This window comes from Perognathus longimembris, chromosome 8 (assembly GCF_023159225.1).
Source record: "Perognathus longimembris pacificus isolate PPM17 chromosome 8, ASM2315922v1, whole genome shotgun sequence".
Lineage (NCBI taxonomy): Eukaryota > Metazoa > Chordata > Mammalia > Rodentia > Heteromyidae > Perognathus > Perognathus longimembris.
In genome coordinates, this window is record NC_063168.1 from 62,247,275 (window position 1) to 62,271,253 (window position 23,979).

Below are 23,979 nucleotides of genomic sequence, written 5' to 3' on the forward strand. Positions count from 1 at the left end.
GAGCACTAGCCTTGAGCAAATGAGCTCAGAGACAGTGCCTAAGCCTGAGTTCAAGCCCCAGGACTGGAGTGTGTGTGTGTGTGTGTGTGTGTGTGTGTGTGTGTGTGTGTGTGTGCGTGCGTGCGCATGCGTGCGTAGGAACACCCAGAACCACAGAATAATACCTACAAGAAATTAAGGGAAACTACACTAACTAGGAACAAAACCTTGTTCCGGGGTTAGAGATGTTATGGGGTTCGAGGGAGGGGATTCCCCATCCCTCCAAGAGTCCACCACTCAGAGACAGTATCAAGCAAAAAGATGGATTTATTGGGGAAGGAAAAAGCGAACTAACCGACCAGGGATGCAGCACAGACTCGGGAACTAAAACTACGCCCCTAAAGAAGCAGGCTGGCCGGCCAGGGCACCAGTGGAGACTCTGGCCCCGACAGGCCAGGGACATGGTGCAGACTTGGGAGCTGCCACTGTGTCCATGAAAAGTGGGCTGACCAGCAGGGACACGGTGTCCATGAAAAGTGGGCTGACTGGCCAGGGACACAGGGCAGACATGGGAGCTGCCACCATGACAGTGAAAAGCGGGCTGACCAGCCAGGGACATAGTGTCCATGAAAAGCGGTCTGACCGGCCAGGGTCACAGGGTCTCTGTAACCACGCAGATATTGCATGTAAATATATAGGTCACGAGTCCAGCACAATCATCCCGTAGGGTCAACAGGTGAGACAAAGGAGTGGCCAGACCTGTGAGGTTGGATGTGGTGAGAGAACACGTTCTACAGTGTGGGTGGTTGGACTTTGTACAGCCCATTGTGGCAGGACAGAGAATTTCCTCTGAGCTGTGTCGAGGTTCTCCTGTGGGCGGGCCCACGCGTGTCGGGAATCTTGCGTGGGACGGCCCACGCGTGACCAAAAACTCACGGGTCTGTACTATGCGTGATAGAGACTCGCGTGGGTTGCCCACACATGACAGAATCCCATGTGGGATGCCCACGCGTGATGGAAAAATCTTGCGTGGGCTGGCCCCCCACGTGTGACTAAAAATGTGTGACGGAATCTCTCGTGGGCCATGTCAGGTCTCTCCCTCAACTGTTTGTCCATCCGTCTGTTCCTCCTGGACAGAGGAACACGCTGAGGCACACAGGCTCTTCGACCTTGGACTTGGGTGGAGGCTCAGAGGCCTCTCAACCCAGAAGTGCCTTCTGGGACTACCACCCTAACTTGCCCAAGCATTCCCAGAGCCGGAGAAGCTGTGGCTTAACCTTAGTGATCTGAGTGGAGCGAGTGGAGTACTGTGCTCCATTACTACACATGAATACACGGGGGTCTCGCTTGGGCAGGCCCATGCGTGACTGGGATCTCACTTGGGTTGCCCCACGCCTGACCATGTCATGGAGCGTTAGCTCAGGGCCTGGGCACTCTCCCTGAGATCTTTTTTTTTTTTTTTTTGCCAGTCCTGGGCCTTGGACTCAGGGCCTGAGCACTGTCCCTGGCTTCTTCCCGCTCAAGGCTAGCACTCCGCCACTTGAGCCACAGCGCCGCTTCTGGCCGTTTTCTGTATATGTGGTGCTGGGGAATCGAACCTAGGGCCTCGTGTATCCGAGGCAGGCACTCTTGCCACTAGGCTATATCCCCAGCCCCTCCCTGAGATCTTTTGATCAAGGCTAGAGCTTTATCTCTTTGAGCCATAGTGCCTCTTCTGCTTTTCTGGTGGTTAGAGATAAGAGTCTCACCACAGGCTGGGAATATGGCCTAGTGGCAAGAGTGCTTGCCTTCTACACATGAAGCTCTCGGTTCGATTCCCAGCACCACATATATGGAAAACAGCCAGAAGGGGCGCTGTGGCTCAGGTGGCAGAGTGCTAGCCTTGAGCAAAAAGAAGCCAGGGACAGTGCTCAGGCCCTGAGTCCAAGGCCCAGGACTGGCAAAAAAAAGTCTCACACTCTTTCTTGCTTGGGTTGCCTTTGAACTGCAATCCTCAGATCTCAGCCTCCTGAGTAGCTAGGATCACAGGTATGAGCTAACAGAGCCTTATGAGTTTGTTTTCTTTTGAGTCTTAAAATTATATGTTGAATTTCCTTAATAGGTACTGGGTCACTGAAATTGTCTAGTGTATATTGGGGAAATTGTGGTAGCTGGTATTTTTTTTTTTTTTGGCAACTTGGTCCATATCATCTAAGTTGTCAATTTACTTGATTATAGAGTCCTTGGTGTTCCCTTATACTTTTGTTGCTTGTAAGATCTGTAGTGATATTCCATTTTAATCCTGATACAGGCAATTTCCTTCTTTTTCTCTTATTTTTTATTAGTCTTCCCTGTTACGGGGTTCAAGGGAGGGGATTTCCCGTCCCTCCAAGAGTCCACCACTCAGAGATAGTCTCAAGTAAAAAGGTGGGTTTATTGGGGAAGCAAAAAGCGAACTGAGCCCTGAGTTCTGGAGCCTCCTCTGAGCCTCCCCCCCCCACTTCCGGGTTTGAGAGGACTCTGAGCCACAGCCCACTTCAGGGGACGCAGGGACCGATGGAAACTCAAGGACAGTTCCCAGGCCCTAAGTTCAGGCCGCCTGTCTTTTTGCTCAAGGCTAGCAGTCTACCACGAGCCCCTTCTGGCTTTTTCTATATATGTGGTGCTGAGGAATCGAACCCAGGGCAAGCACTCTACCATTAGGCCATATTCCCAGCCCTCATGGCTTTCTTCATGTGCCAAGAATGGCTTCAAACCCACACCTCCCCTCATTCCCTGCTTCTCTTCTTCCATTCAGACCTGTAGCTGTCCTAGCTTACACTTTACAAAGATAAAGCTGGCCAATGCTCACATAGTTACTCCATGTAGGGGGATAGGGAGAGTTGAAAAAACGAAGAGCAGTATTATCCTGACACGTTGCCCTAGACACAGTAGAATGCCTTAGTGGAGGCACTTATGTAACGAGTTGGTAATAAGAAAATTTCACCTTTCTTCCAGCAGATGGCAGACTCCATCTCTGAAGGTGTTAACTCTTTCAAAATCTCCTAAAATGAGGAATTAGGGATTTATTTAGCAGACACTATTAAGTAAATGTTGCTTGAATACTAATGAGCAGCTTATATATGTATAGTTGGGGGCGTTAGTGGTAGCAAAATTAAACCGTTTGTTGGAAGGAGTCAGCAGACTATGTTGCTATAAACCAAGAACAGTTAAGATTATGGCTTTATCCTTGTCAGAAGCAGTATTTAATTTGTGACTAGCTTCTGTCTCCTTGTATCACTGGAATTCTAAAAGATAATTTCACATATGCTCAATGAGGAAAGGTATGCTTACTGGTGTGCCATAATTAAATAACTGCTTTGAACATGGAGAGCTAGGCAGGAGGGTTCCATTTTTTTTTTCTTTTAACTGTAAGACAACCTTCTCACTTGTAGCAAGCAGGAGCTTGCTACAATAACAAAAAAATGTATGAAATCTGGCCCTTTTCCCCAGTGCCTGGTTCTTTTTAGGAGGCCATGTTCCCCTTTGGCTGCTGCCTCTGCGTCTGTGGTGGAGTCACTCGGGAGCAGCCGTCTAGATGCCCTTCCCAGCCCCTGCACCTGCATCTCATCAGTGCCTTCCACATGCAGCCCCTCGAGAAGGTCGGCAAACTGCCTCACTTTCCATTCCTTCTCCAGGGTTTCTTTCACCCCCTCTGCACTGAGATCTGGCTCCTCTTTGAGACCTCTACCCTGCAGTCCCTGCAGACATGGCTGTTTATCCTCTTTCCCTGTCATATGTATTTAAGGGTCAGAGGTGAAATCATTGGTCAGGTGACCATGTGACTGGTCATCTCAATGAGCTGGTGCAGAGACCACATGCATCAGCCCGATTACCCTCTCCGCCCTGGTATTCTGAGGCTGCATAACCTTACCACGGATTTGGTGCCTTCACACACTAGAAATCGATGGTCTCGATTCAGTGAGTCAGACGTCCAGGCAAGGATGAAATGTCTGGATTTTCTGCTCCAGATCTCATGGAGCTGAAATCAAGGGGTCAGCTGAGGCTGTAATGTCATTACTTCTGAGGTTTGGGAATGCTGCCAGATCACTCATTGTAAGCAGAGTTAATATCATTGCAGCTGTGAAACTGAGGTCTCCATTTTCCTTCCAGTGGCTAGTGAAGGGTGACTTTCCACTCCCAGGGGCGGCTTGCAGTCCTCTCCTTGTGGCTTACTCAGAAGATTTGCAGCGTGGGCATTTGCTTTCTTCCAGGCCAGCTGGAGTGCAGCTCTCTAATTTCCTCTTCTGCAACCTGCCAGAGAAACATTGCTTTTAAAGGACTCACCAGGTTAGACCAAACCCACAGAGGGCAGTCTCCTCTTTGCCATATATAATATAGCATAATCGAAAGAAGGAATGGCTCATCAGGTTCTTAAGTTCTGCTCGTACTTCACAGAGGAGCATTTATACAAAGAGAGGCCCAATCCTGAATTCTGTCTATACTAGCCATGGTGGTTGTTTTATTTCTTGCTTCTCAATTTGCCACGTCTAGAGCATTATAGCATGGCTCTCTTAGTTTAAAAAAAAGTTGAAAAGCAAGCAACTTACTGCTTTGGGGCTGCTGTTGATTGAGCTCTTTTTTTTTTTTTTTTTTTGGCCTGTCTAAGCACTGTCCCTGGCTTCTTTTTTTGCTCAAGGCCAGCACTCTGCCAATTGAGCCACAGCAGCACTTCTGGTCATTTTCTGTATCTGGTGCTGGGGAATTGAACCCAGGGCTTCATGTATATGAGGCAAACACTCTTGCCACTAGGCCATATTCCCAGCCCTGTCCTTCTCCTTTTCTAATTGCAGTTGTCTCCTGACAATGTAGGGTCCCGCCCCTACATTGCATGGGTCAGATCAGTTGGTTCCAGATCTGTGTCACCTCACCAACGATTTGAGTGTCTGTGAAGGCAAACCTTGTAACACCCTGGCTATGGAGTTTCTTAATTTCCTCAGTTCTGATGACAGCCTCCACTGAGCCTCAGTCTCGTTCCACCACGATACCCTGGCAGTCTGGCCACCTCTCACTGCTCTATTTCCCAAATCTCTGATGTACATGCCCCTGTCTCTGCTGACAGCTTATCATCCATCTGATCCGTGCAACTTCTCCCTATTAACCTAACAGCTCCTTCCAGTTTCTGACCCACTAACATGCCTGCTTTTTCTATTAGTCCTCTTGTTGTAGGAGTGCAACTGACTCCATCTTGACTACATGGTAGGAAATGTTGGGGGGAGTAGATTAGGTCAACCTGACCCCAAAATTCTGCTTCTGTAAATGGCTTGCTTAACTTGTTTGTTGCTTGTTTTACCCCCTGCGTCAACCCCCTACATCTGTGCTACACTTTTCCTAAACCCAGCTTGAGGACTGTTAGGGGTCACTTCTCTGATCACCAAGCTTTCCCTTCCTGTGCAATGGTTAAAGGCACATTCTTTTGAACATTCTACCCTGACGTTGTTATGCCAAGTCGTGAAACGACCACCAAGAAGACCACCGAGACTCAGACGTTCGGAAATGCAAAAGCAAGGCAAGGCTTTATTCAAGCGGGCCGCAGCCCGGGCCTCGTCCTACCCACCGACACAGCGGAGGTTAGGAGGAAGCCCCGAACTGCGCTTGTACAGCGCTTATAAAGGCAAAAAACAAAGTTACATCAATCAGGTGTTCAAGCAAGACAAAAAACAAAGTTACAGCAATCAGGTGTTCAAGCAAGCAAGATTAGGACATGGGTACAAATCTGATTGGCTCAGGGCTCAAGACGTTCTGGGCGGTTAGAGTTAAGCATTCCCAGGCGGTTAGAGTTCTTGACCGGCTGGGCCCTAATAAGCTTGCCCTGGGTTTGCTCATAGTTTAAACAGACAACAAAACGGGGGCTGCCTGAAAATGGGGTTTACTTCAACTCTTCATTCCCCCCTTCAACGTCTTTATTAAGAGAAAATGCCCTTAGACAGGGGCACCATAACTTTCTACTGCCAGGTCTGTTCACTGAAATAAATGAAAGAAGACCCAAGGAAATGGGACTGTGGGCTCTGATCATTGACTAGAACTCCTAACATTGTTTAAATAGCTACTCAGACCCAGGTGCTGGTGGCTTACATCTGTAATCTAGCTGTCTGAGATCCGAGGATCTTGGTTCATATTTAGCCTGGACAGGAATGTATGTGAGACCTTTATCTCCAATTAACCTCCAGAAAACCAGAAGTGGCACCATGACTCAAAGTCTTAAAGCAGTAGCTTTGAGCAAAAGAGTGTAAGGATAGAGCCCAAGCCCTGACTTCAAGCCCCATAATCAACAAAAAGAAAAACAAAAGCTACTCAGGAGGCTGAATTCTTAAGACCCTGGTTCAAAGCCAGACTAGTAAGAAAAAGTTTGCAGGACTCTACAGTTAATCAGCAAAAATGTCCGACGGGAAGTGTGACTTAAATGGTAGGGTGCCAGTTGTGAGTGAAAAAGCTGAATTAGAGTTGCAGGCATTGAGTTCAAGTTCCAGTACTGAAAATGTTGATGCTTCAAAAGCTACCATTAGGAAAATGAAAAGACAGCCCATTGAATAATTTTCAGATCATGTATCTTACAAGGGACTGTGTCCAAATTTTTGAAGAACTTGTAAAACTCAGCAGCCACAACTACCACCCCCTCCCCCACCCAAACAACCCAACATAAAAGTGGGTGGGGTGATGGCTGGAGGCCTTGGGGAAAACAGGGGGAATTGTTGTTTAGTGGGTGTAGCGTTTCAGTTCTGCAAAATACAAGTTCCAGAGACTTCTTTCACAGCAGTGTGATATACTTAACAATACTGAAGTGTATGTTTAAAAATGTTTGAGGGCCTGGAGGAGGTATGTTTGAATGGTAGGTGAAGAAGCCCTAAATCACATTCCAACACTGTTCCTACCCTAAATGATTAAGATGATGAGTTTTAAGTTATGTGTGTTTTGTTTTTATTGTGTGTGTGAGTGTGTGGGGGTGTGTATGCATGTGCATGTGTGTATGTGTGTGTGTGTGTGTGTGTGTGTGTGCTGGCCCTAGGGCTTGGGCACTGTCCCTGAGTTTAAAGGCTAGCACTCTACCTCTTGAGCCACAGCTCCACTTCTGGCTTCTTGGTGGTTAATTGGAGATAAGAACCTCATTGACTTTCCTGCCTTGATCCTTCAAACTTTGGTCCTTAGATCTTAGCTTCCTGAGCAGCTAGGATTATAGATATGAACCACCACCTCCTGGCATTAACTCTCTTTTTGTTTTTGTTTGGTTTGGTCATGGGACTTAAACTCAGGACGATGGGCATGGTGCCTGAGCTCTTTTGTTTAAGTCTAGTATTTTACCACTTCTAGCCACAGTGGTCTCTGGTAGTTACTTGAAGTTACATGAGAGTCTGATGGACTGCCCAGGCTGGCTTTGAACAGGGATCTTCAGATCTCAGCCTCCTGAGTGGCTAGGCACTAACCACCAGTACACAGCTAACTATGACTTTTTTTTTTCCAGTCCTGGGGCTTGAACTCAGGGCCTGAGCACTGTCCCTGGCTTCTTTTTGCTCAAGGCTAGCATTCTACCACTGGAGCCACAGCACCACCTGGCTTTTTCTATATATGTGGTGCTGAGGAATTGAACCCAGGGCTTCATGTATGAGAGACAAGCACTCTACCACTAGGCCATATTACCAGCCCCTAACTATGACTTTTAAAAAGAATAAACTTGAGAGTCCACACATTTCTTCCAAGATATGCAAACAGCCAGTAAGCACATGAACAGATGTGTATCAATATTAGGGGAATGCAAATCAACAACACATGAGATACTGAGCTTGATGACTCAGATAGATCTAATCTCAGCTCTCAGTAATCTGAGTCAGGAAGATCCTAGTTCAAGGCTAGCCTGAGTTACATAGTAAGCCTGTCTCAAACATGAGATGCTACTTCACATTCACAAGGGTGATTAAAGTAAAAAAGAAAGACAGTAACAAGTGTTGACAAAGATGTAGAGGAATTAGAATCCTCACCTTGCTGGTGGAAACATGATATTGTGTGGTCACCTTGGAAAATAGCATGTTAAACAGTTATTACTATGTGACCCAGCTATTCTAAATATATAGAATTAGAACTCTTATTTTCACACCCCAGTTAGAGGGTTTTGGGACTTGGAGATTAGTAAAGTACATATGAGGTCATATGAGAGGATGAACAGAATCTGTACGAAATGAAACTTCTTTATTGACCCAAAGGCCTCCCTCTGAAACTGTAGACTTTCTAGAACTATCTGAGGTTATGGAGTAGTGGTATCCTGGCACCATGTATCAGTATAGGATGTTTGAAATGTTGCTCTTCTGAGTCTCTTGAGTGTTGCCCAGTTTCTGTTCTGATTTTTGGCTTCATTATTTATCCTTAAAACCATTTATAGCTCCAACATGGCTGAGTTTGAAAACAGAACATTTGAAATGGATCCAACTGTTTCTAAAGATGGATGTGCTTATCAAAGAAATAATTGGTGTGTTGTTCATGAAGCAGTAAGCAGGTTTTTCCACTGTAGCCTGAAAATCCTTAGAGCACACAGACGGCAGGGAAGTTTTATAGGGATGGATGGCCCAAACCAAGCAGTTCTTCATGAGCAATTTCCCTTAGCTGTCATCACTCATGCATGCACAGCCTTCTCTTCAGCGTTAGATTTTTGTAGCTCTTCCAGGTGGCCACCAGAACTGAGCTGGAGAGAGAGAGTCTTCCCAGCTTCCCTGTGTGACCAGGCCCTGTGACTCGCTCTCTCTCTCCATCTTCTCAAGTATATTGTATATTCATTATATTCCACCCCCATATGGTGACAATAAAATGTCCAGTTATGAAACATTCATGTGTTACTTATCCGTGACACCTTTGGATCACCTGTGATAAACCAGTTTTTTCTCCTGAGCTCTTTTAATACTGCAGCAGCCTCCCCGCCGGATGTCTGTGCCCGGCTGCTGTTCCTACAGTTCTTCATTCCAGTCTGTGCTTCTTAGGTTCCGATTCCTACACTTACCCTGTTAGTGGACATTTCCTTATTGAAGTCTTACTGGCTTTTCTGTCATACATAATTCTAATAATTTCTAGTTCACTTTTTTGGATATATAGGTTGATGATTTTATCATCTCTAGAATACAATAACCTAACTAGTTTCTGATAGTTATACCTTTCTACGTTTGCCTCTTTGTATTGCCAAGAACTTGTAAAGCACTGCTGCCCAACACTGGTTGAAAGGAATCATTTGGCCTACTTGTTAAAATTCCCAGCTCTGGGAATCCTAGCTGCCCTGGGTTGAACCAGAGGAGTTGCTTTATTTTTGTTTTCAAACAAGTGCCTAGGAGTTCGTTATATTCAGACAAGTTATACACACACTGTATCAGAGCAGGGCTGAAGAACAGTGAGGAGGGTGTCCTTTGCTGAAGTTTGGTGTCTGTACCACAATGTGATGTCACTTGACTGCAGGCTCCATTCTCTCCTGACCTGTGGCAGTGTTTGTAACAGCCGGGTACAGTCAGATAGGTGGACAACATTTGCCTTGTTTTTCATTCAGTAGCACTCAGTGCTTGTGAAGGCGTAGGTCCTGGAAAGTGTACCAGACATGGAAGCACAGGGAAGGGTCTCGTTTTGATTTTTTAAATGCAGAGACTCTATGTAGCCCAAGCTGGCCTCGAACTTGTGATCCTCTTGCTTCAGCCTTCCCAGTGCTGGAATTACAGATGTGCATCACCGCATTTGGTGCTCAACCCCCTTTCTTGGGATCTTGGCTGTCAGTGAGTTCACTTCCCTGTGACTTGGGTACTCTTCTGCTTTAGCTGGCTATATGTTTCATTTTCCCAAGCCTGAGTTATTGGTCCCAGACCTATCTTGTTCTCTCCCATTATGTAGCCTGTCAGTGCACTTAAGTGGCAGACAGCTATCCATGCTAGAGGGCTGGCAGCGACTTCCAAAACAAAGATGACTTACAACACACTAAAGTTTTATCTTGCAAAGTAATGTTTTGAAAGCTTTTATAGTTATGTCTTTGGTGTGGCATTTTTATTTATATCTTGCACTCACATTCAGCACTACGACAGTATGAAACTATTTGTAGTTGCCTGACACACTGTATTTTCTTTCTTTCATGTTTTCTATTCTGCTGGTCTAGCTGCCATTATCTCCTCTCCTGCCTGTCCTCCCAGCCTTCCCCTGCTAACTTCTCTCTGTGTCCTTTTAAGAATTAGCTTGGTGGTGGCTTCTTTTCCTGGTCAGTTAAACTGATTTATGTTTCTTGTTGGTCTGGTATATCACACTGAATACCTCTTTCAAAGCTCATATTAGATCATATGAGAATCAGCACTAGATAATTTGTTTCTCTCTGTGTGTATTCCAATAGATCAGTAGTTCTCATTATGCTATTCATCTTTATGTGCCCATCACCTGGTGTACAGTGTCTCTTAAACTTCCAAGGAACAGAAAAATTTTCATTTTGTACATTCTTTTCCAAAGCACAAGTCTGTGAACTTATCCAACGAATTTTACAAAGCACCAAAGTTGTTGCACCAAAAAAAAGCTAACTCTATAAGCTCTATAAGAATATAGCTGTTACCCAGGCACCAGTGACTCATATATGTAACCCTAGCTACTCAGGAGGCTGAGATCTAAGGATTGCCATTTGAAGCTAGCCTGGGCAGCAAAGTCTGTGAGACTCTTATCTACAATTAAACACCAGAAAACTGCAAGTGACCCTGTGGCTCAAAGTGGCAGAGTGCTATGCTAGCCTTGTGCAAGAAAAGCTCAGGGACAGTGCACAGATCCTAAATTCAAGTCCCAGGACCAGCACTAAACAAAAACAAAGAAAGAAAGAAAGAAAGAAAGAAAGAAAGAAAGAAAGAAAGAAAGAAAGAAAGAAAGAAAGACAGAAAGAAAGAAAGAAAGAAAGAAAGAAAGAAAGAAAAAGAAAAAGAGAGAAAGAGAGAAAGAGAGAAAGAGAAAGAAAGAAAGAGGCTGCCTTGTGCAAGAAAAGCTCAGGGACAGTGTAAACAAAAATAAAGAAAGAATAGAGGAAGGGAGGCAAAGAAAGACCGTAACTATAAAAACTAGCTCACACCAATTCAGAGCCAGCCTAGGCAGGCAATTCTTCCATATTCTCATCTCCAATTAGAATTAGAGATGTGGCTCAAATGATAGAGTGTCAATTGTGAGCATAAAAATGCCCACTCACCCTCCACATACACACATGGCCAAATGTGGTAATGCATGCCTATAATCCTAACTATTCAAGGGGTAAAAATCAGGAGAGTCATGATTTGAGGTGAGCCTTGGCAAAAGTTAGTAAGAGTCTATCTCAACAAACAAGCCAGGCTTGTTGATACATACATGTCATCCCAATTACACAGGGAGGTATAAGTAGAAGACTTGTAGTTGAGACTAGCCCCAGGCAACAAAATAAAAAGTAAAACATAGAGCAAACCTGAGATCCTACCTGAAAAATAACTTTTAAAAGGCTATAGTTGCTGGGTGCTAGTGGCTCATGCCTGTAATCCTAGCTACTCAAGAGGCTAAGATCTGAGGATTGTGGTTCAAAGCCAGCCCAGGCAGAAAAGTTGAGACTTTTATCTCCAGTTAACCACTGGAACACCAGAAGCGGTGCTGTGGCTTAAGTGAAAAGCACTAGCCTTGAGCTGAAGAGCTCAGGAACAGCACCCAGGCCCAGAGTTCAAGCCCCACAACCCACCAAAAAAAAAAAAAAAGGGGGGGGGGCTAGAGGTGTTGCTAAAGTGGTGGATCACTTGCTTTTTTTGTGTAAAGGCTGGAGTTCAAACCCTAGTATCACTAACACTCCTCAAAAAAGGAATCTATTAAATTAACTTTAACATATTCAGTTAGCATCTCTCCTGGTAGTTCAGTAGCAGTTAAGACATTTGAGTAGAGGGTTTATTTGCACCAACCTAACTGCTAACTCTAGCAACTTGATAGACTGGCATAATTAATCATAGCCTCTTTTCCCCAATAACAGTGATATGCATACTAGATTGGACATAGATTGGACTTCTGGCTTTTTCTGTGTATGTGGTACTGAGGAATCCAACCCTGGGCTTCATGCATGCTAGGCAAGCACTCTTATTACTAAGCCACATTCCCAATCAGGAATATTGACATTTTAAAATGGAACAATCTGATGTAAAAATAGGGCTGCAATTGAATGTACTGGAATAAAGTATTCAAAATAAATTCAATGTAGGAATTAAATATAAAAATGAATGACAGCTAAGGTAAAAATTAGAGAATTGGAAGTAGATGTGAAGAAAATACACAGGATACAGGATAGTGAGCACAGACTCAAGGAACTAGGAAATGTGAAAGGCAGTTGTAGGATAGAATGGAAAAACCAACTGAGAATTCTGTGCCTACTTAACCTATTCAGAGCAAAAAAGAACCAAAAGGATCTTCAGAGAAAGTCTCAACTAGTTTGTCACCAATAAAACCACTGCAGGAGGAATAAAGGATATACTTTGAGGAAAATTAGATTGAAACAAGAAGGAAGAATTGCAAGAAATGATGCATGTGGTGGAACTCATGAATGTGAATAAATTTAAGCCTCGGGTATAATAATCATTGGCTAATGATTAATTTTGGTGGGCTTCAAATAAGATGCAATACTATTGAACAGCTATGCTATGAAACCAGTTGAGGCATGATTAGATTTTAAGTTAGTAAATGAGGCTGGAGATGCCGATTAAGATGTAGTTAAGGGTTTGTGTTAAAATAGACAAGATTCCTGACTTATCTGGAGATTTAAGGATCCTCCACTGGGGGATATTTTTCTGCTTGAAATCCTATCAGATGACATGGCCTGGGGCTCAGCGTGAGGTGGGCTGGGGTTGTGGTAATGGGGGGGGGGGGTTGTGAAATGACAAGAATGGCCTCAAAGGCACCCATCCCGAGCTTCTTCCAGTAGGCACATGTGCTCCCCGGTGTCAGGACCTGTCAGTGTGTATTCTGGCAGAAGAGTGTGCTCTGGAAAGAATTACCTTGAGGCAGATTGAAAGTGCAGAGATCTGACTTCAAGAAACTCTATTTTTCAGAGTATCTTAATACCTGCTAGTGATTATGTGAGGGAAGCAAGGTCTGGGCCTGGCTCAGGAACACCTGGTGTGACAGTTGCAGCATAGGTTGCCTCCCTCCACCCACACTGACATCTTCTTAATCTGGAAGGACAGTTTCACTGCCCCCACTCACTTTGATGTGTCCCCAGTGTGGTGCTTGGTGTCCTGACCCTGGACCATTTGTGTCTGTTTCTCTCGAGCACCTGCTGAGAGGGCCTACTGTTCTGGGTGCCTTAGCCAGTATTCTTTCTGTAAGTAATGTTACCTGATGAGAACAAAAGATGCCACATTGTGAACTTTACCTGAGACATTGAGCTGTGTTTTGTGCACCTGCAAAGTCAAGACTGTTAATGCCCAGTTCATAGACATGTCAAATCATAAGGGTTGTTGAATAATCTTAGATATGTGCAAAAAGCATCTAGCAAGTCCCTTGAGATTAATTAGGTTATTTTTTTAATGATGACTTTTTATTTTCTTAGCATACATTAGTTGTACATGAGTGGGGGGTTCATTGTGAGATTTAAGCAAATGCACACAATGTATTCCTATCAAACTCACCTGCTCTGTCACTCCCTTACCCCAGCCCGTTTCATTGTTGCATTTGCACACATGCAGACAAATGACTTCAACCATATTCACCCTCTTGGTTAACTCTCCAGCCCTCCTGCTGCTACCCAAACCCTCAACAGAGCCTTTCATGACATGCATTTTTGTTTTAGTATATATTAGCCAAACCAGGGGGTTCCTCCGTGGTATTTCAGAAGTGCGCGTATTTTGATCAGAATAACTCCCAACCCCCATTTGATCTATAGCTTTCATTGAGCCACTGCCACCCAGATGTACAGGAACTTTTAATTTCACAAATCCCCATCTATTCGTTCTTGTTTTCTGAGCAGTTGCCCTGTGCTTTCCTCTGGTAGATTTAAAGTTACAGGTCATTCTTGTGAGTTCTTTAATACATTTGGAGTTGCTTGTTGCACAAGGGAAATGGTAGAAATCAAGTGTTAATCTTATCAACTGTCACCTCATACCCGCTATAATAGTTACTCTTTTTTTTTTTTTGGCCCATCCTAGAGATTGAATTCAGGGGCTTGGGTGCTGGACCTGAGGCTCTTTGTGCTCAAGGCTAGGGCTCTACCACTTGAGCCACAGCACCATTTCTTGCTTTTTGGAGTAGCTTATTGGAGTTAAGAGTCTCACGGGGACTTTTCTGACTGGGCTGCTTTGAACTGCAATCCTCAGATCTCAGCCTCCTGAGTAGCTATCATTATAGGCTTGCTCCACCAGCACCCATATGGCTACACTTTTAAAATGACAAAAGTTGGTGAAGATGTCAGGAAATTGGGATCTTTGTCAACTGTTGGAGGATTATAATAGGATGTGACTTTTATGGAAAATAGTATGGTTCTTGGAAAATTTCTTAAAAAAACAACCACCACCCATATCTTAAGATTCAGCAGTTCTTCTGGATATATATCCAAAAAAATTGGAAATAGGGTCACAGAGAGGTGCAAATGTGCACTCACATGCCTAGCATGATTGTTAGCTGTGTGTGGAGATATTGCCATTTGAATTCAAGGCCTCACACTCATGCTCTGCTTTTTAGCCCATGGCTGTTGCTTTAACACTTGAGCCACACCTCCATTTCTGATGAAGATAAGTTTCTCAGGTTATCTGTGTAGCCTGGTCCTAAACTGTTATACTCAGATATTGGCCTCCTGAATACTTAGGAATTAGGCCTGGGCTATTGACACCTGGCTTCTAGCAACATTATTGAGTATAGTGTAGAGGAAGATACAACCCAGGTGTCTATCTATGGCTCCCAAGCTGGGTGGAGAGGGTGACAGGCAGGTGTTTAATAGGTTTATAGTTTCAGTTCCGCAGGTTGGAAACATTCTGGACATTTTTTTCACACAATGATATGAACTTGCCTGCCACTACAAAACTGCATTTAAAAATGATTGAGATAACAAATTTTGTAATGTATATTTTACCACAATTTCAAAAAACATTTATGCTTAGTTACTAGGTGTAAAACTATGTAATAAGGAGAAGTAAATAACAGAGATGCATAGAACCATTATGGAGACGAATCTAAAATTGGCAAAAGATGTTAAAGAATGCACAAATACATGGAGAAATGTACACATTTGTGTTCAATGAGTAAAGATGTCAATTTTCTGCCAAATTACTTATAGATTTAATCAGCTTTCATTGAAATCCCAATGTGTGTGTGTGTGTGTGTGTGTGTGTGTGTGTGTGTTAAATGACAAACATTCCAAAATTTAAGTAATATGAGTCAAGAGTAATTAAGGGGCTCAGGTACTGTTGATTCCTGTCTGTAATCCTGGCTACTCAGAAGGCTGAGACCTGAGGCTCACAGTTTGAAGCCAATCTAGACAAGAAAGTCTGTGAGACTCTTACCTCCAATTAGCTACCCCCCTCCCCCCAAAAAAGCCAGAAGTAGAGCTGTGGCTCAACTTGGAGCAAAAAAACTCAAGGCATCAACCAGGCCCAACTTGAGTTCCCACCCCAGTACCAGCACCAAAAAAAAAAAAAAAAAAGCAATGAAGGGGGATTGTCAGAGAAAGACACCTGTATAACTTGCATGGCTCATTTGCAGCAACTAAACCACCATGATCTTTACAGGGCAGAAAAAGTATCTGCCTACTAGTTTTGGCTAAAAGATCTTGAGACAGTGATTTTCCATATAGGATAAAACTGAAGTCTTTATTTAGAAAGGTAAAAACTACAAAACATTCAATGTGGGGAATATCCTTATCACTCTAGAGAAAAGTATTTTTTTAAGATAAAAAGGGCACAAGGTATAAAAGTTTTGAAAAATTACTAATTTTGAATGGTCAATATTTAGTGACTATCAAAAACATGGAGAAGCAAACCTCAAAGAGGAATTGTTGGCACAATGTAACTTTCTCACAGTTAAAATACAACAACAGTAACAACGAATTCTCACAGATCAGAAAGATAATTTGATGCAACCCTATGGCAAAGATAGTCAAGTTTTTCACAGAAACAGCACAAATGGTCTGTGAACACAGGAAAATATGCTCAGTCTTTCTAGTTATCAGAGAACTAAAGTTAAAACCACAGTGCTGTTTATCACCCGTGGGCTTGGCATATGTTTAAGTATCTGGCAATAACAAGGGTTGGCCAGAATGTGGAGTTTGGGGGTCTCTCACATAATTGAGGGGAGTGGAAATTAGTGAAACCACTTTGTAAAACAAGTTGGCAGTAGTTAGTAAAACTGAATGTGTATAACCATATGACTCATTAATTCATTCTGGGAAAATTCTTGTACAATAACCACCAAATATGTGTGTTTACATGTGGAATATGTGTCTACATATATGTGTACATGTATATATATATATACACAGCATATATACCTATACAACCCCCCACATGTATGTATGTGTATACACACGTATCTATATATACACATTCCATTAAGTGTATCTAACATATATACACATATATAGATACATATGGAAGTAGGTTTTTTAACATTTCTGAACAATGTATGTGTATATGATATGTACATACTTGCTAAAATAATAAAGTCAAAGAAATAATTGACACATAATCCAGATTGTCTAGAGAGGAGGAGCTGTGGTGGAAGGGATATATCAGGATAAGACTCACAAGGAAGCTTCAAAATGATAGACATGTTACAGTTCCCCGGCAGAACAGTGGTTAGATGAGCATTGTGACTTTTATAGATTTTATGAGTTTTAAAACTGTATGTGCACATTGTGTCTAGCCTTTAGTATATTTTATTCATTCATTCATTATTTTATTTATTTAGTGCCTGTAGTAGGGCTTGAACTCAGGGTCTCATGCTTACACTTGGTTGTTTGGATCAAGGCTGGTGCTCTACCACTCGAGTTACACCTCCACTTCCTCTTTGACATATTTGAAATATGCCGATTTAAAAGCCCCATGAAGAAAGAAAGAGAGGAAAGAAGGGAAGGGAAGGGAGGGGAGAAAGGGAAAGGAAAAGGAAAATGCTAGAAGATTGAAAATCATTGCCTAAGACAGTTGAGAGCTTTAATTTTCTAAGTTAAGGCCTCCTCATTGAAGGTGCAAGTCATGGGAAAGTGCAGACCTGAAAGAACATCTTGACCATAGTAGCTTAATGAAGTGTAGGAGTATCAGTTCCTAGATGGCCCACCCCCTTCTTCATGCCTTTAAATATTTAATCAATTGACTGCCGAGTCAGGGGCGTGGTCCCAGGGGCTGAATAGGCAGACCAGTTTGTGTTCCTGTCTTGGTGTTGATTGCATTTTTACATCTTAAAATTTTTTTAGAGCCAGTTGCTGGTAGCTTATACCTGTAATCCTAGCTACTCAGGAGACTCGGATCTGAGGATCACAGTTCAAAGCCAGCCCAGGCACAAAAGTCTCTGTGTGACTCTGAAAGTCTCTGTGTGACTCTTACATCCAGTGACCCACTAAAAAATGGTAGTGGAGCTGTGGCTCAAAGTGGTAGAGCACTAGCTTTGAGCAAAAGAGCTCAGGGACATTGCCCAGGCCTGGACTTCAAGCCCTACTACCAACACACACAAAAATTTTAATTGTTGTTATAACAGTGATAGTTACATAAGTCGAGTACTTTTATTTCTTTTTGGACAATGTCACCCTTTCCCTAGCTCTCTCCCATTGGTAGCATTTTTTTACATTCATCCTTGCAAATGGTTACCTAAGCCTCCCAAACAAACACTATCAAAATTCACTTTGATGGGGCTGGGGATATGGCCTAGTGGCAAGAGTGCCTGCCTCGGATACACGAGGCCCTAGGTTCGATTCCCCAGCACCACATATATAGAAAACGGCCAGAAGCGGTGCTGTTGCTCAAGCGGCAGAGTGCTAGCCTTGAGTGGGAAGAAGCCAGGGACAGTGCTCAGGCCCTGAGTCCAAGGCCCAGGACTGGCAAAAAAAAAAAAAAAAAAAATTCACTTTGAGTCCCTATCAGAATCAGTCCTTGATATTTTCACAGAAATCACTAATTATATGTCTCACAACTTAATTGAATGCCTAACTTAAAAAAATTCAGGTGCTGTCCTTTCTGGTCTGGTCCTATATTTAGTTAATAATATAGTTCTTAATTTAATATATATTCCAATGTTGGTTTTTGTTCCCTCTTCACATGTATCAGCCTCTGCTTAATATACTGTAATTACTTGAAATTGACCTTAATGTGTTGATTTTACTTTTATAATCTAAGTTTATGAGGATTGAAATTGAATCTGATCTTAAACCTTAATGTAAGAAGCCTTTTCAAGAGTATCACAATCATGCTGCTAAGAATATTAAGGGGTGCAAAGGCAAATACTTATTTTAATAGTCATGTGGTTATTTTAGTGCCTCTTATGAAAGGTACATTTGAAATTTGTGATTTTGCGGTTTTTATTGGTTAGGATGGAGCTAAAGTAGATTTGTCTCACATAGACTGTATGCATCAGTGGCCCCGGATTCAACAAATCAGGAAATTAAGAGATCATAGTTGTACTCTTTAATTATAAAGATAAGTTGATATTCTTCTCTCCTTCTCCCCCCCCCCCCGGGGGGGGGGCTTGAACTTGGGACCTGAGCAATAATCCTGAACTTTTTACTCAGGCTAACACTTTACCACTTGAGCCACAGCTCTACTTCTGGGTTTGTTTGTTTTTGAGGGGTGGGTACATTTCTTAATGGGAGATAAGAATCTTACAAACTTTTCTGCCCAGGCTGGCTTTGAACCACTATCCTCAAATCTCAATCTCCCGAGTAGCTAGGATTACAGGCGTGAGCCACTGGGCACCCGGCAGGATGTTCTTTTTAATTTCCTTTTGTTTTCTCCTACTTGCAATTAAAAAAAAAAAACCACAAACCAAAACTGATGTGATATCATTAGGCAAAAGCAATTTAGAAAATTCTAATCACATAACATTCTGTTATATAACTGCTCTGGAAAGGCAAAGATGAATACAACATGGCTTTTCCTGTCACGAGCCCTAATCTAACAGAGATAGGAAAACAGACTGTAGAAGGGCGAGTGCCGCAGTAAGGGGAAGACATCTCTGCCCTGTGGAGCAGTGAGTCTCCATAGAGGAAGGTGACACTTGCAAGCAGGTTTGAGATGGGGACAGAACATTTACAGTCAGACAGATTGGGGCAGGCATATAGCAAGCTCCAGGCGCCTAAAGTGACATTGTGTATGAGATAACTTTGAGTTTGTGAGAGAAGAGAGCCTGATAGGCGTGTACTCATGTGGGATGTGATGGCGTGTCCCTTTCAAGCGAATTTTCTCAGCCTGAGAAAGATCGTAATCGGAAGAGCGAGGCTTGCTCTCAGAGGCAGGGCCGAAGATGGGCCAGAGGGGAAGAATTCATGTCACGTCGTAGCTATTTGTTGGGCAGAGGGAAGTGGACAGCCCGTAGGGGAGAAGTTCAGGACTTGGGTTTTGTAGTTTTGTGTGATTGGCCGGAAACTAGGTTATAGCTAGACTTTTCCAGAATGTAGTGTGTCTGAGTAGGTAATTTGGAATCAAAGCATGTGTTTGAAGATCGTGATATTATTCAATCATTACTATAAACAAAAAACAATTACTTTACATATTTTTTATTTACTCCAGCAAACAGCATAAAAACAGCATAAATTAAGTAGTGAATGGTACATGCCTGAAATCCCATCACTTGGAAGGTTGAGCCAGAAGGATCCCAAGTTGGAGGCAGTCTAGGCTACATAGCAAGACCAGGTTTCAAAACAAAACAAAACCAAATCAGATGGAGATGTGGTACTGATGGTGTGGTAGTGATGAGGCCCGTGGAAGCCAGCAAGCTGCACTGTCCAGTTAAAGTGTCACCATGTGTATTACAGACACATTAGGATGAAATAGTTAAACTTTTTGTAGTAAATATTCTACCAAAATATCAGATGGCAGTGTTATTGAAAGAGATTTGGGGACGACATATTCTAGCTATAAAAAGAGCATCCTTTAAATTGGATCTTTAAGGGAGTTGGGGGCACAGTTCATTGGACAGAATGCTCTGGGTTTGCTCTTCAGCACCCCTCCCCCTAAACATAAAGGTGGATAAGGGCTGTGTAACTTACTTATTTTTGTGTACATTTACTATTCAATCTTTTTTTTTTTTTTTGGCTAGTCCTGGGGCTTGGACTCAGGGCCTGAGCACTGTCCCTGGCTTCTTTTTGCTCAAGGCTAGCACTCTGCCACTTGAGCCACAGCGCCACTTCTGGCCATTTTCTGTATATGTGGTGCTGGGGAATTGAACCTCATATATACAAGGCAAGCACTCTTGCCACTAGGCCATATCCCCAGCCCTACTATTCAATCTTGAAGTGAATAATTTTTAGGATTTGGTGTTTCCACCTTCTACACCAATGTGTTAGTGTGTCACCTGACTGTTGTACCTTTGTTTTGTTTGTTTGTTTGCCAGTGCTGGGGCTTGAACTCAGGGCCTGGGCACTGTGTCCCTGAGCTTCTTTTGCTCAAGGCTAGCACTCTACCACTTGAGCTACAGTGCCACTTAGGGCTTTTTCTGTTTATGTGGTACTGAGGAATCCAACCCAAGGCTTCATGCACGCTAGGCAAGCACTCTATCACTAAGCCACATTCCCAGACCCACTTTTGTACCTTTGGACTTTGTCACTTGGAATCATGGGGTCAGATGCTGATTGCTTGAATATGTGTGTGTCCTCATTTGTATCAGCCTACATAGCCCAGACATCTGCCTTAATACAAATGCTCTCCTTTCTGTTTATTTGGGAGTTGTCTTACATTTAGAGATGTAACTTAATTGATTTGCTAGTATCCATAAGCCATGTGCCCTTAGCTTACCTTAGCCTTTTAGTATTCTAACATCTTGCCAGAAATGAACCAGAAGTATTGGAAGAAGATGTTCATGCAAAGGGTACAGAGGGATGTACAGAAGGGAAGTTAGCATTAATGTGATAGTCAGATATCATAATAGAAACAAGGGAGGAATAACAGAAATGAAGGGGCCACCAGTGTCATTGGGACCACTGCAGGCTCCTTTCTGCAAGGCCCAATCATGTTGATTAGAATGAAATCCGACTTGTATATAATCTTTTATAGGTCTTTATCTTTTTAAGAGTTAATTCCTTATTTCCTTGTTTTCTATTTTGACACAGAAATCCCCTGCAAAGAAGCTGAGCCATGCAATTAGTAAATCTTTGGGGTGTGTGCCCTCCAGAGAACCCCCACATCCTGTTTTTCCTGAGCAGCCAGAGAAACCACTTGACCTTGCACATATAGTGTAAGTATATGTCTGGATGTGGACCAGACTGGGAATGGGGGTCTTGCAAAATTTTCCTTTGGATCAAAACTTAATATCACCTAACATGAATGATGGACTTTCTGGGTGATGCTTTTCTGCTGGGGAACTCAGAATTTAAGCTCTCATTTCTTTAAATCACTATACATATCTACACGGAAACCTAGCTCCTGGTTTCTGAAGCCTAAATAGTATAGCAGTCTCCAGAAGCATAAATGGACCGAAGAATAATTTTTTGGGCTGTTGAAGTGGGTTGCCTTTTGTGATTTGTGCTTCCTACAAATAAAACTAGTAATTCTGTCTCTGTCTCTGTCTCTTTCTCTGTCTCTCTTCTGTCTCTGTCTCTGTGTTTCTCTCTCTCTCATGCTAAATAAAGCAAAATTAGAGGGAACAAAAACAAATAGACACATACCAAAAGGTTAAAAGGAAGAGAAGCAACCAGTGAATGAATGACAGGCCCCAGTCTCTAAACTATTTGTTCACTCTGAATTAAGTGATGACAATAAGTTTATTCTTCTGGATAAAGCTGGCAGATTTGGAATCAATACTCTTCAACAGGTGTGTGGAAATTTTTCTTTGCAGTTCACTTTCTTTTCCCGGCCTAATACAAGGTAGTTTGACTATATGAGCTATTTTGATCTTTTTTTTCTTTCCTTTCAATAATTCAAAAACACTATTTTCCTTTGGTCCAAGACTAAGTCTTAAACTGTAACCTTTTTGCTCTACCAACTGAGCTATGCCTCCAACCCTTCAAAAACACTTTTTATATTTATTAAAAATCATACATGCATGTTGACCATATATTCAGTAATTCAGAAAAATTTATAATAAATACTATATACTATATAAATACTGCTATGCTATATTTTCATCTGTGTCTGGGATTTAAATCTAATAATTGCCTCCCGATGCTAAGTTATTATGAAAATAATGCCATTTCTGATCAGTTTTAGACATTATTGAATGTAATTGACCAAATTCATTTTTTACTCTTATGTATCAACCCATCACAGTTTTTCATATCACCATTTTTTTTTGGGGGGGGGGCAGTCCTGGGCCTTGGACTCAGGGCCTGAACACTGTCCCTGGCTTCTTTTTGCTCAGGGCTAGCACTTTGCCACTTGAGCCACAACGCCTCTTCTGGCCGTTTTCTATATATGTGGTGCTGGGGAATCGAACCCAGGGCTTCATGTATATAAGACAAGCACTCTTGCCACTAGGCCATATTCCCAGCCCCATATCACCATTTTTAAATAACTTGTAATCGCAAGTAATTTTCTTATAACTCTTTCTTATAGCTTCCTTTAACTTCCACAGCATAAACTAAACGTGCATGCATACACACCTACCTATCTACCTTGCCTGTTGTTTTATTACCAGACAGACTTTCTTATGCTGCTTTTTAAAAATTCATGCTTTACTTTAAATGCCCCCGACTATGTCCCATCATATCATTTGACTTTTGTTTATAAGATAGTTTTTGTCATTGAATTTCTTAACCATTTCCAGTTTTGGTTAGTAATTTCTACGTTGGATGTTTTAAAAAAAATTTATGCCTGCCTCAACAGGTTTTCTTCTTTTTGTTTTTATTTTCCTCTTACACTCTAAGGTATCCCTCTTACACATGCCTTTAATTCATCTGGTATGGATTTTTATGTATGCTGTGATGTATTCAACTCTCTCTCTCCTCCCCCTCTGTATTTGAATAATAACTTTTTCAGCATGATTTGTTGGATAATTATAATTTTTTATCTTTTTTTATTTCAATTGTTATTTTAAAGGTGATGTTCAGAGGGGTTACAGGTGCATAAGTCAGATAAAGAGTACTTTTCCTTTTGGACAGCGTCATCCCTTCCCTCACTCTCTCCCAGTTTTCCTTCCCATCCCCATCTACAAGTTGTATAGTTCATTTTCAGCATAGTGTCTAGTGATTACTAGATAATCTGTCATTTCCCACTGCCTTGTGGTACCACCATTGTAAAAATGAAGTTTCTGTGTATTCACAGGCTAGTTTCTGGGCTCTTTATTCTTTTCTGTTTCTATATATTGTTATACTATCTTAATTACCGTAAAGATTTAATATCTTTTCCAGTAGTATCTCATCTGTCTTTTTTTTTCTTTCAAATAAACTTTACAGTCAGTTTACTCAATTTCCCATACAAATTTTGTTGCACGGTATGTAAGTGTATATGTATCTGTCTGTCTGTCTCTCTCTGGGGATGTTATTCCCAAGATTTTTTTGCTCAAAGCTAGCTCTCTACCACTTGTGCCACACAGCTCCAATTCTGGCTTTTATATGGACTTAATTGGAGATAAGCATCTCAGGGACTTTCCTGACTGGGCTGCCTTCAAACCACAGTTATCAGATCTCAGCCTCCTGAGTAGCTAGGATTACAGACTTGAGCCGCCGGCACCAGGCAAGAGACTTTTATGTTGGAGGTTTATTTATTTAAAGATCAAATTGTAGAGAATTGACCACTTTACAATATTAAATCTTCCACGCCACCAATACATTGTGTCTTTTCATTTACTTAAATAACCTTTTAAGCCTTTGAGTAAAGTTTTATAGTTGGACATAGAAAGGGCTTATATATGTTGGATTAATTCTTTTGTGTT

At 42.4% G+C, this 23,979-nt stretch overlaps 1 protein-coding gene across 3 annotated transcripts in view; it reads left to right on the forward strand.

The window, feature by feature from the left end:
• Positions 1-23,979, forward strand: part of Dtnb (dystrobrevin beta) — a 195,113-nt gene that overhangs the window by 80,850 nt on the left and 90,284 nt on the right. For all 3 annotated transcript variants that reach the window (XM_048353293.1, XM_048353291.1, XM_048353292.1), the window contains one exon: positions 21,221-21,345. In XM_048353293.1, the coding sequence (XP_048209250.1) occupies positions 21,221-21,345 (125 nt within the window). The remainder of the gene's footprint in view (positions 1-21,220; positions 21,346-23,979) is intronic.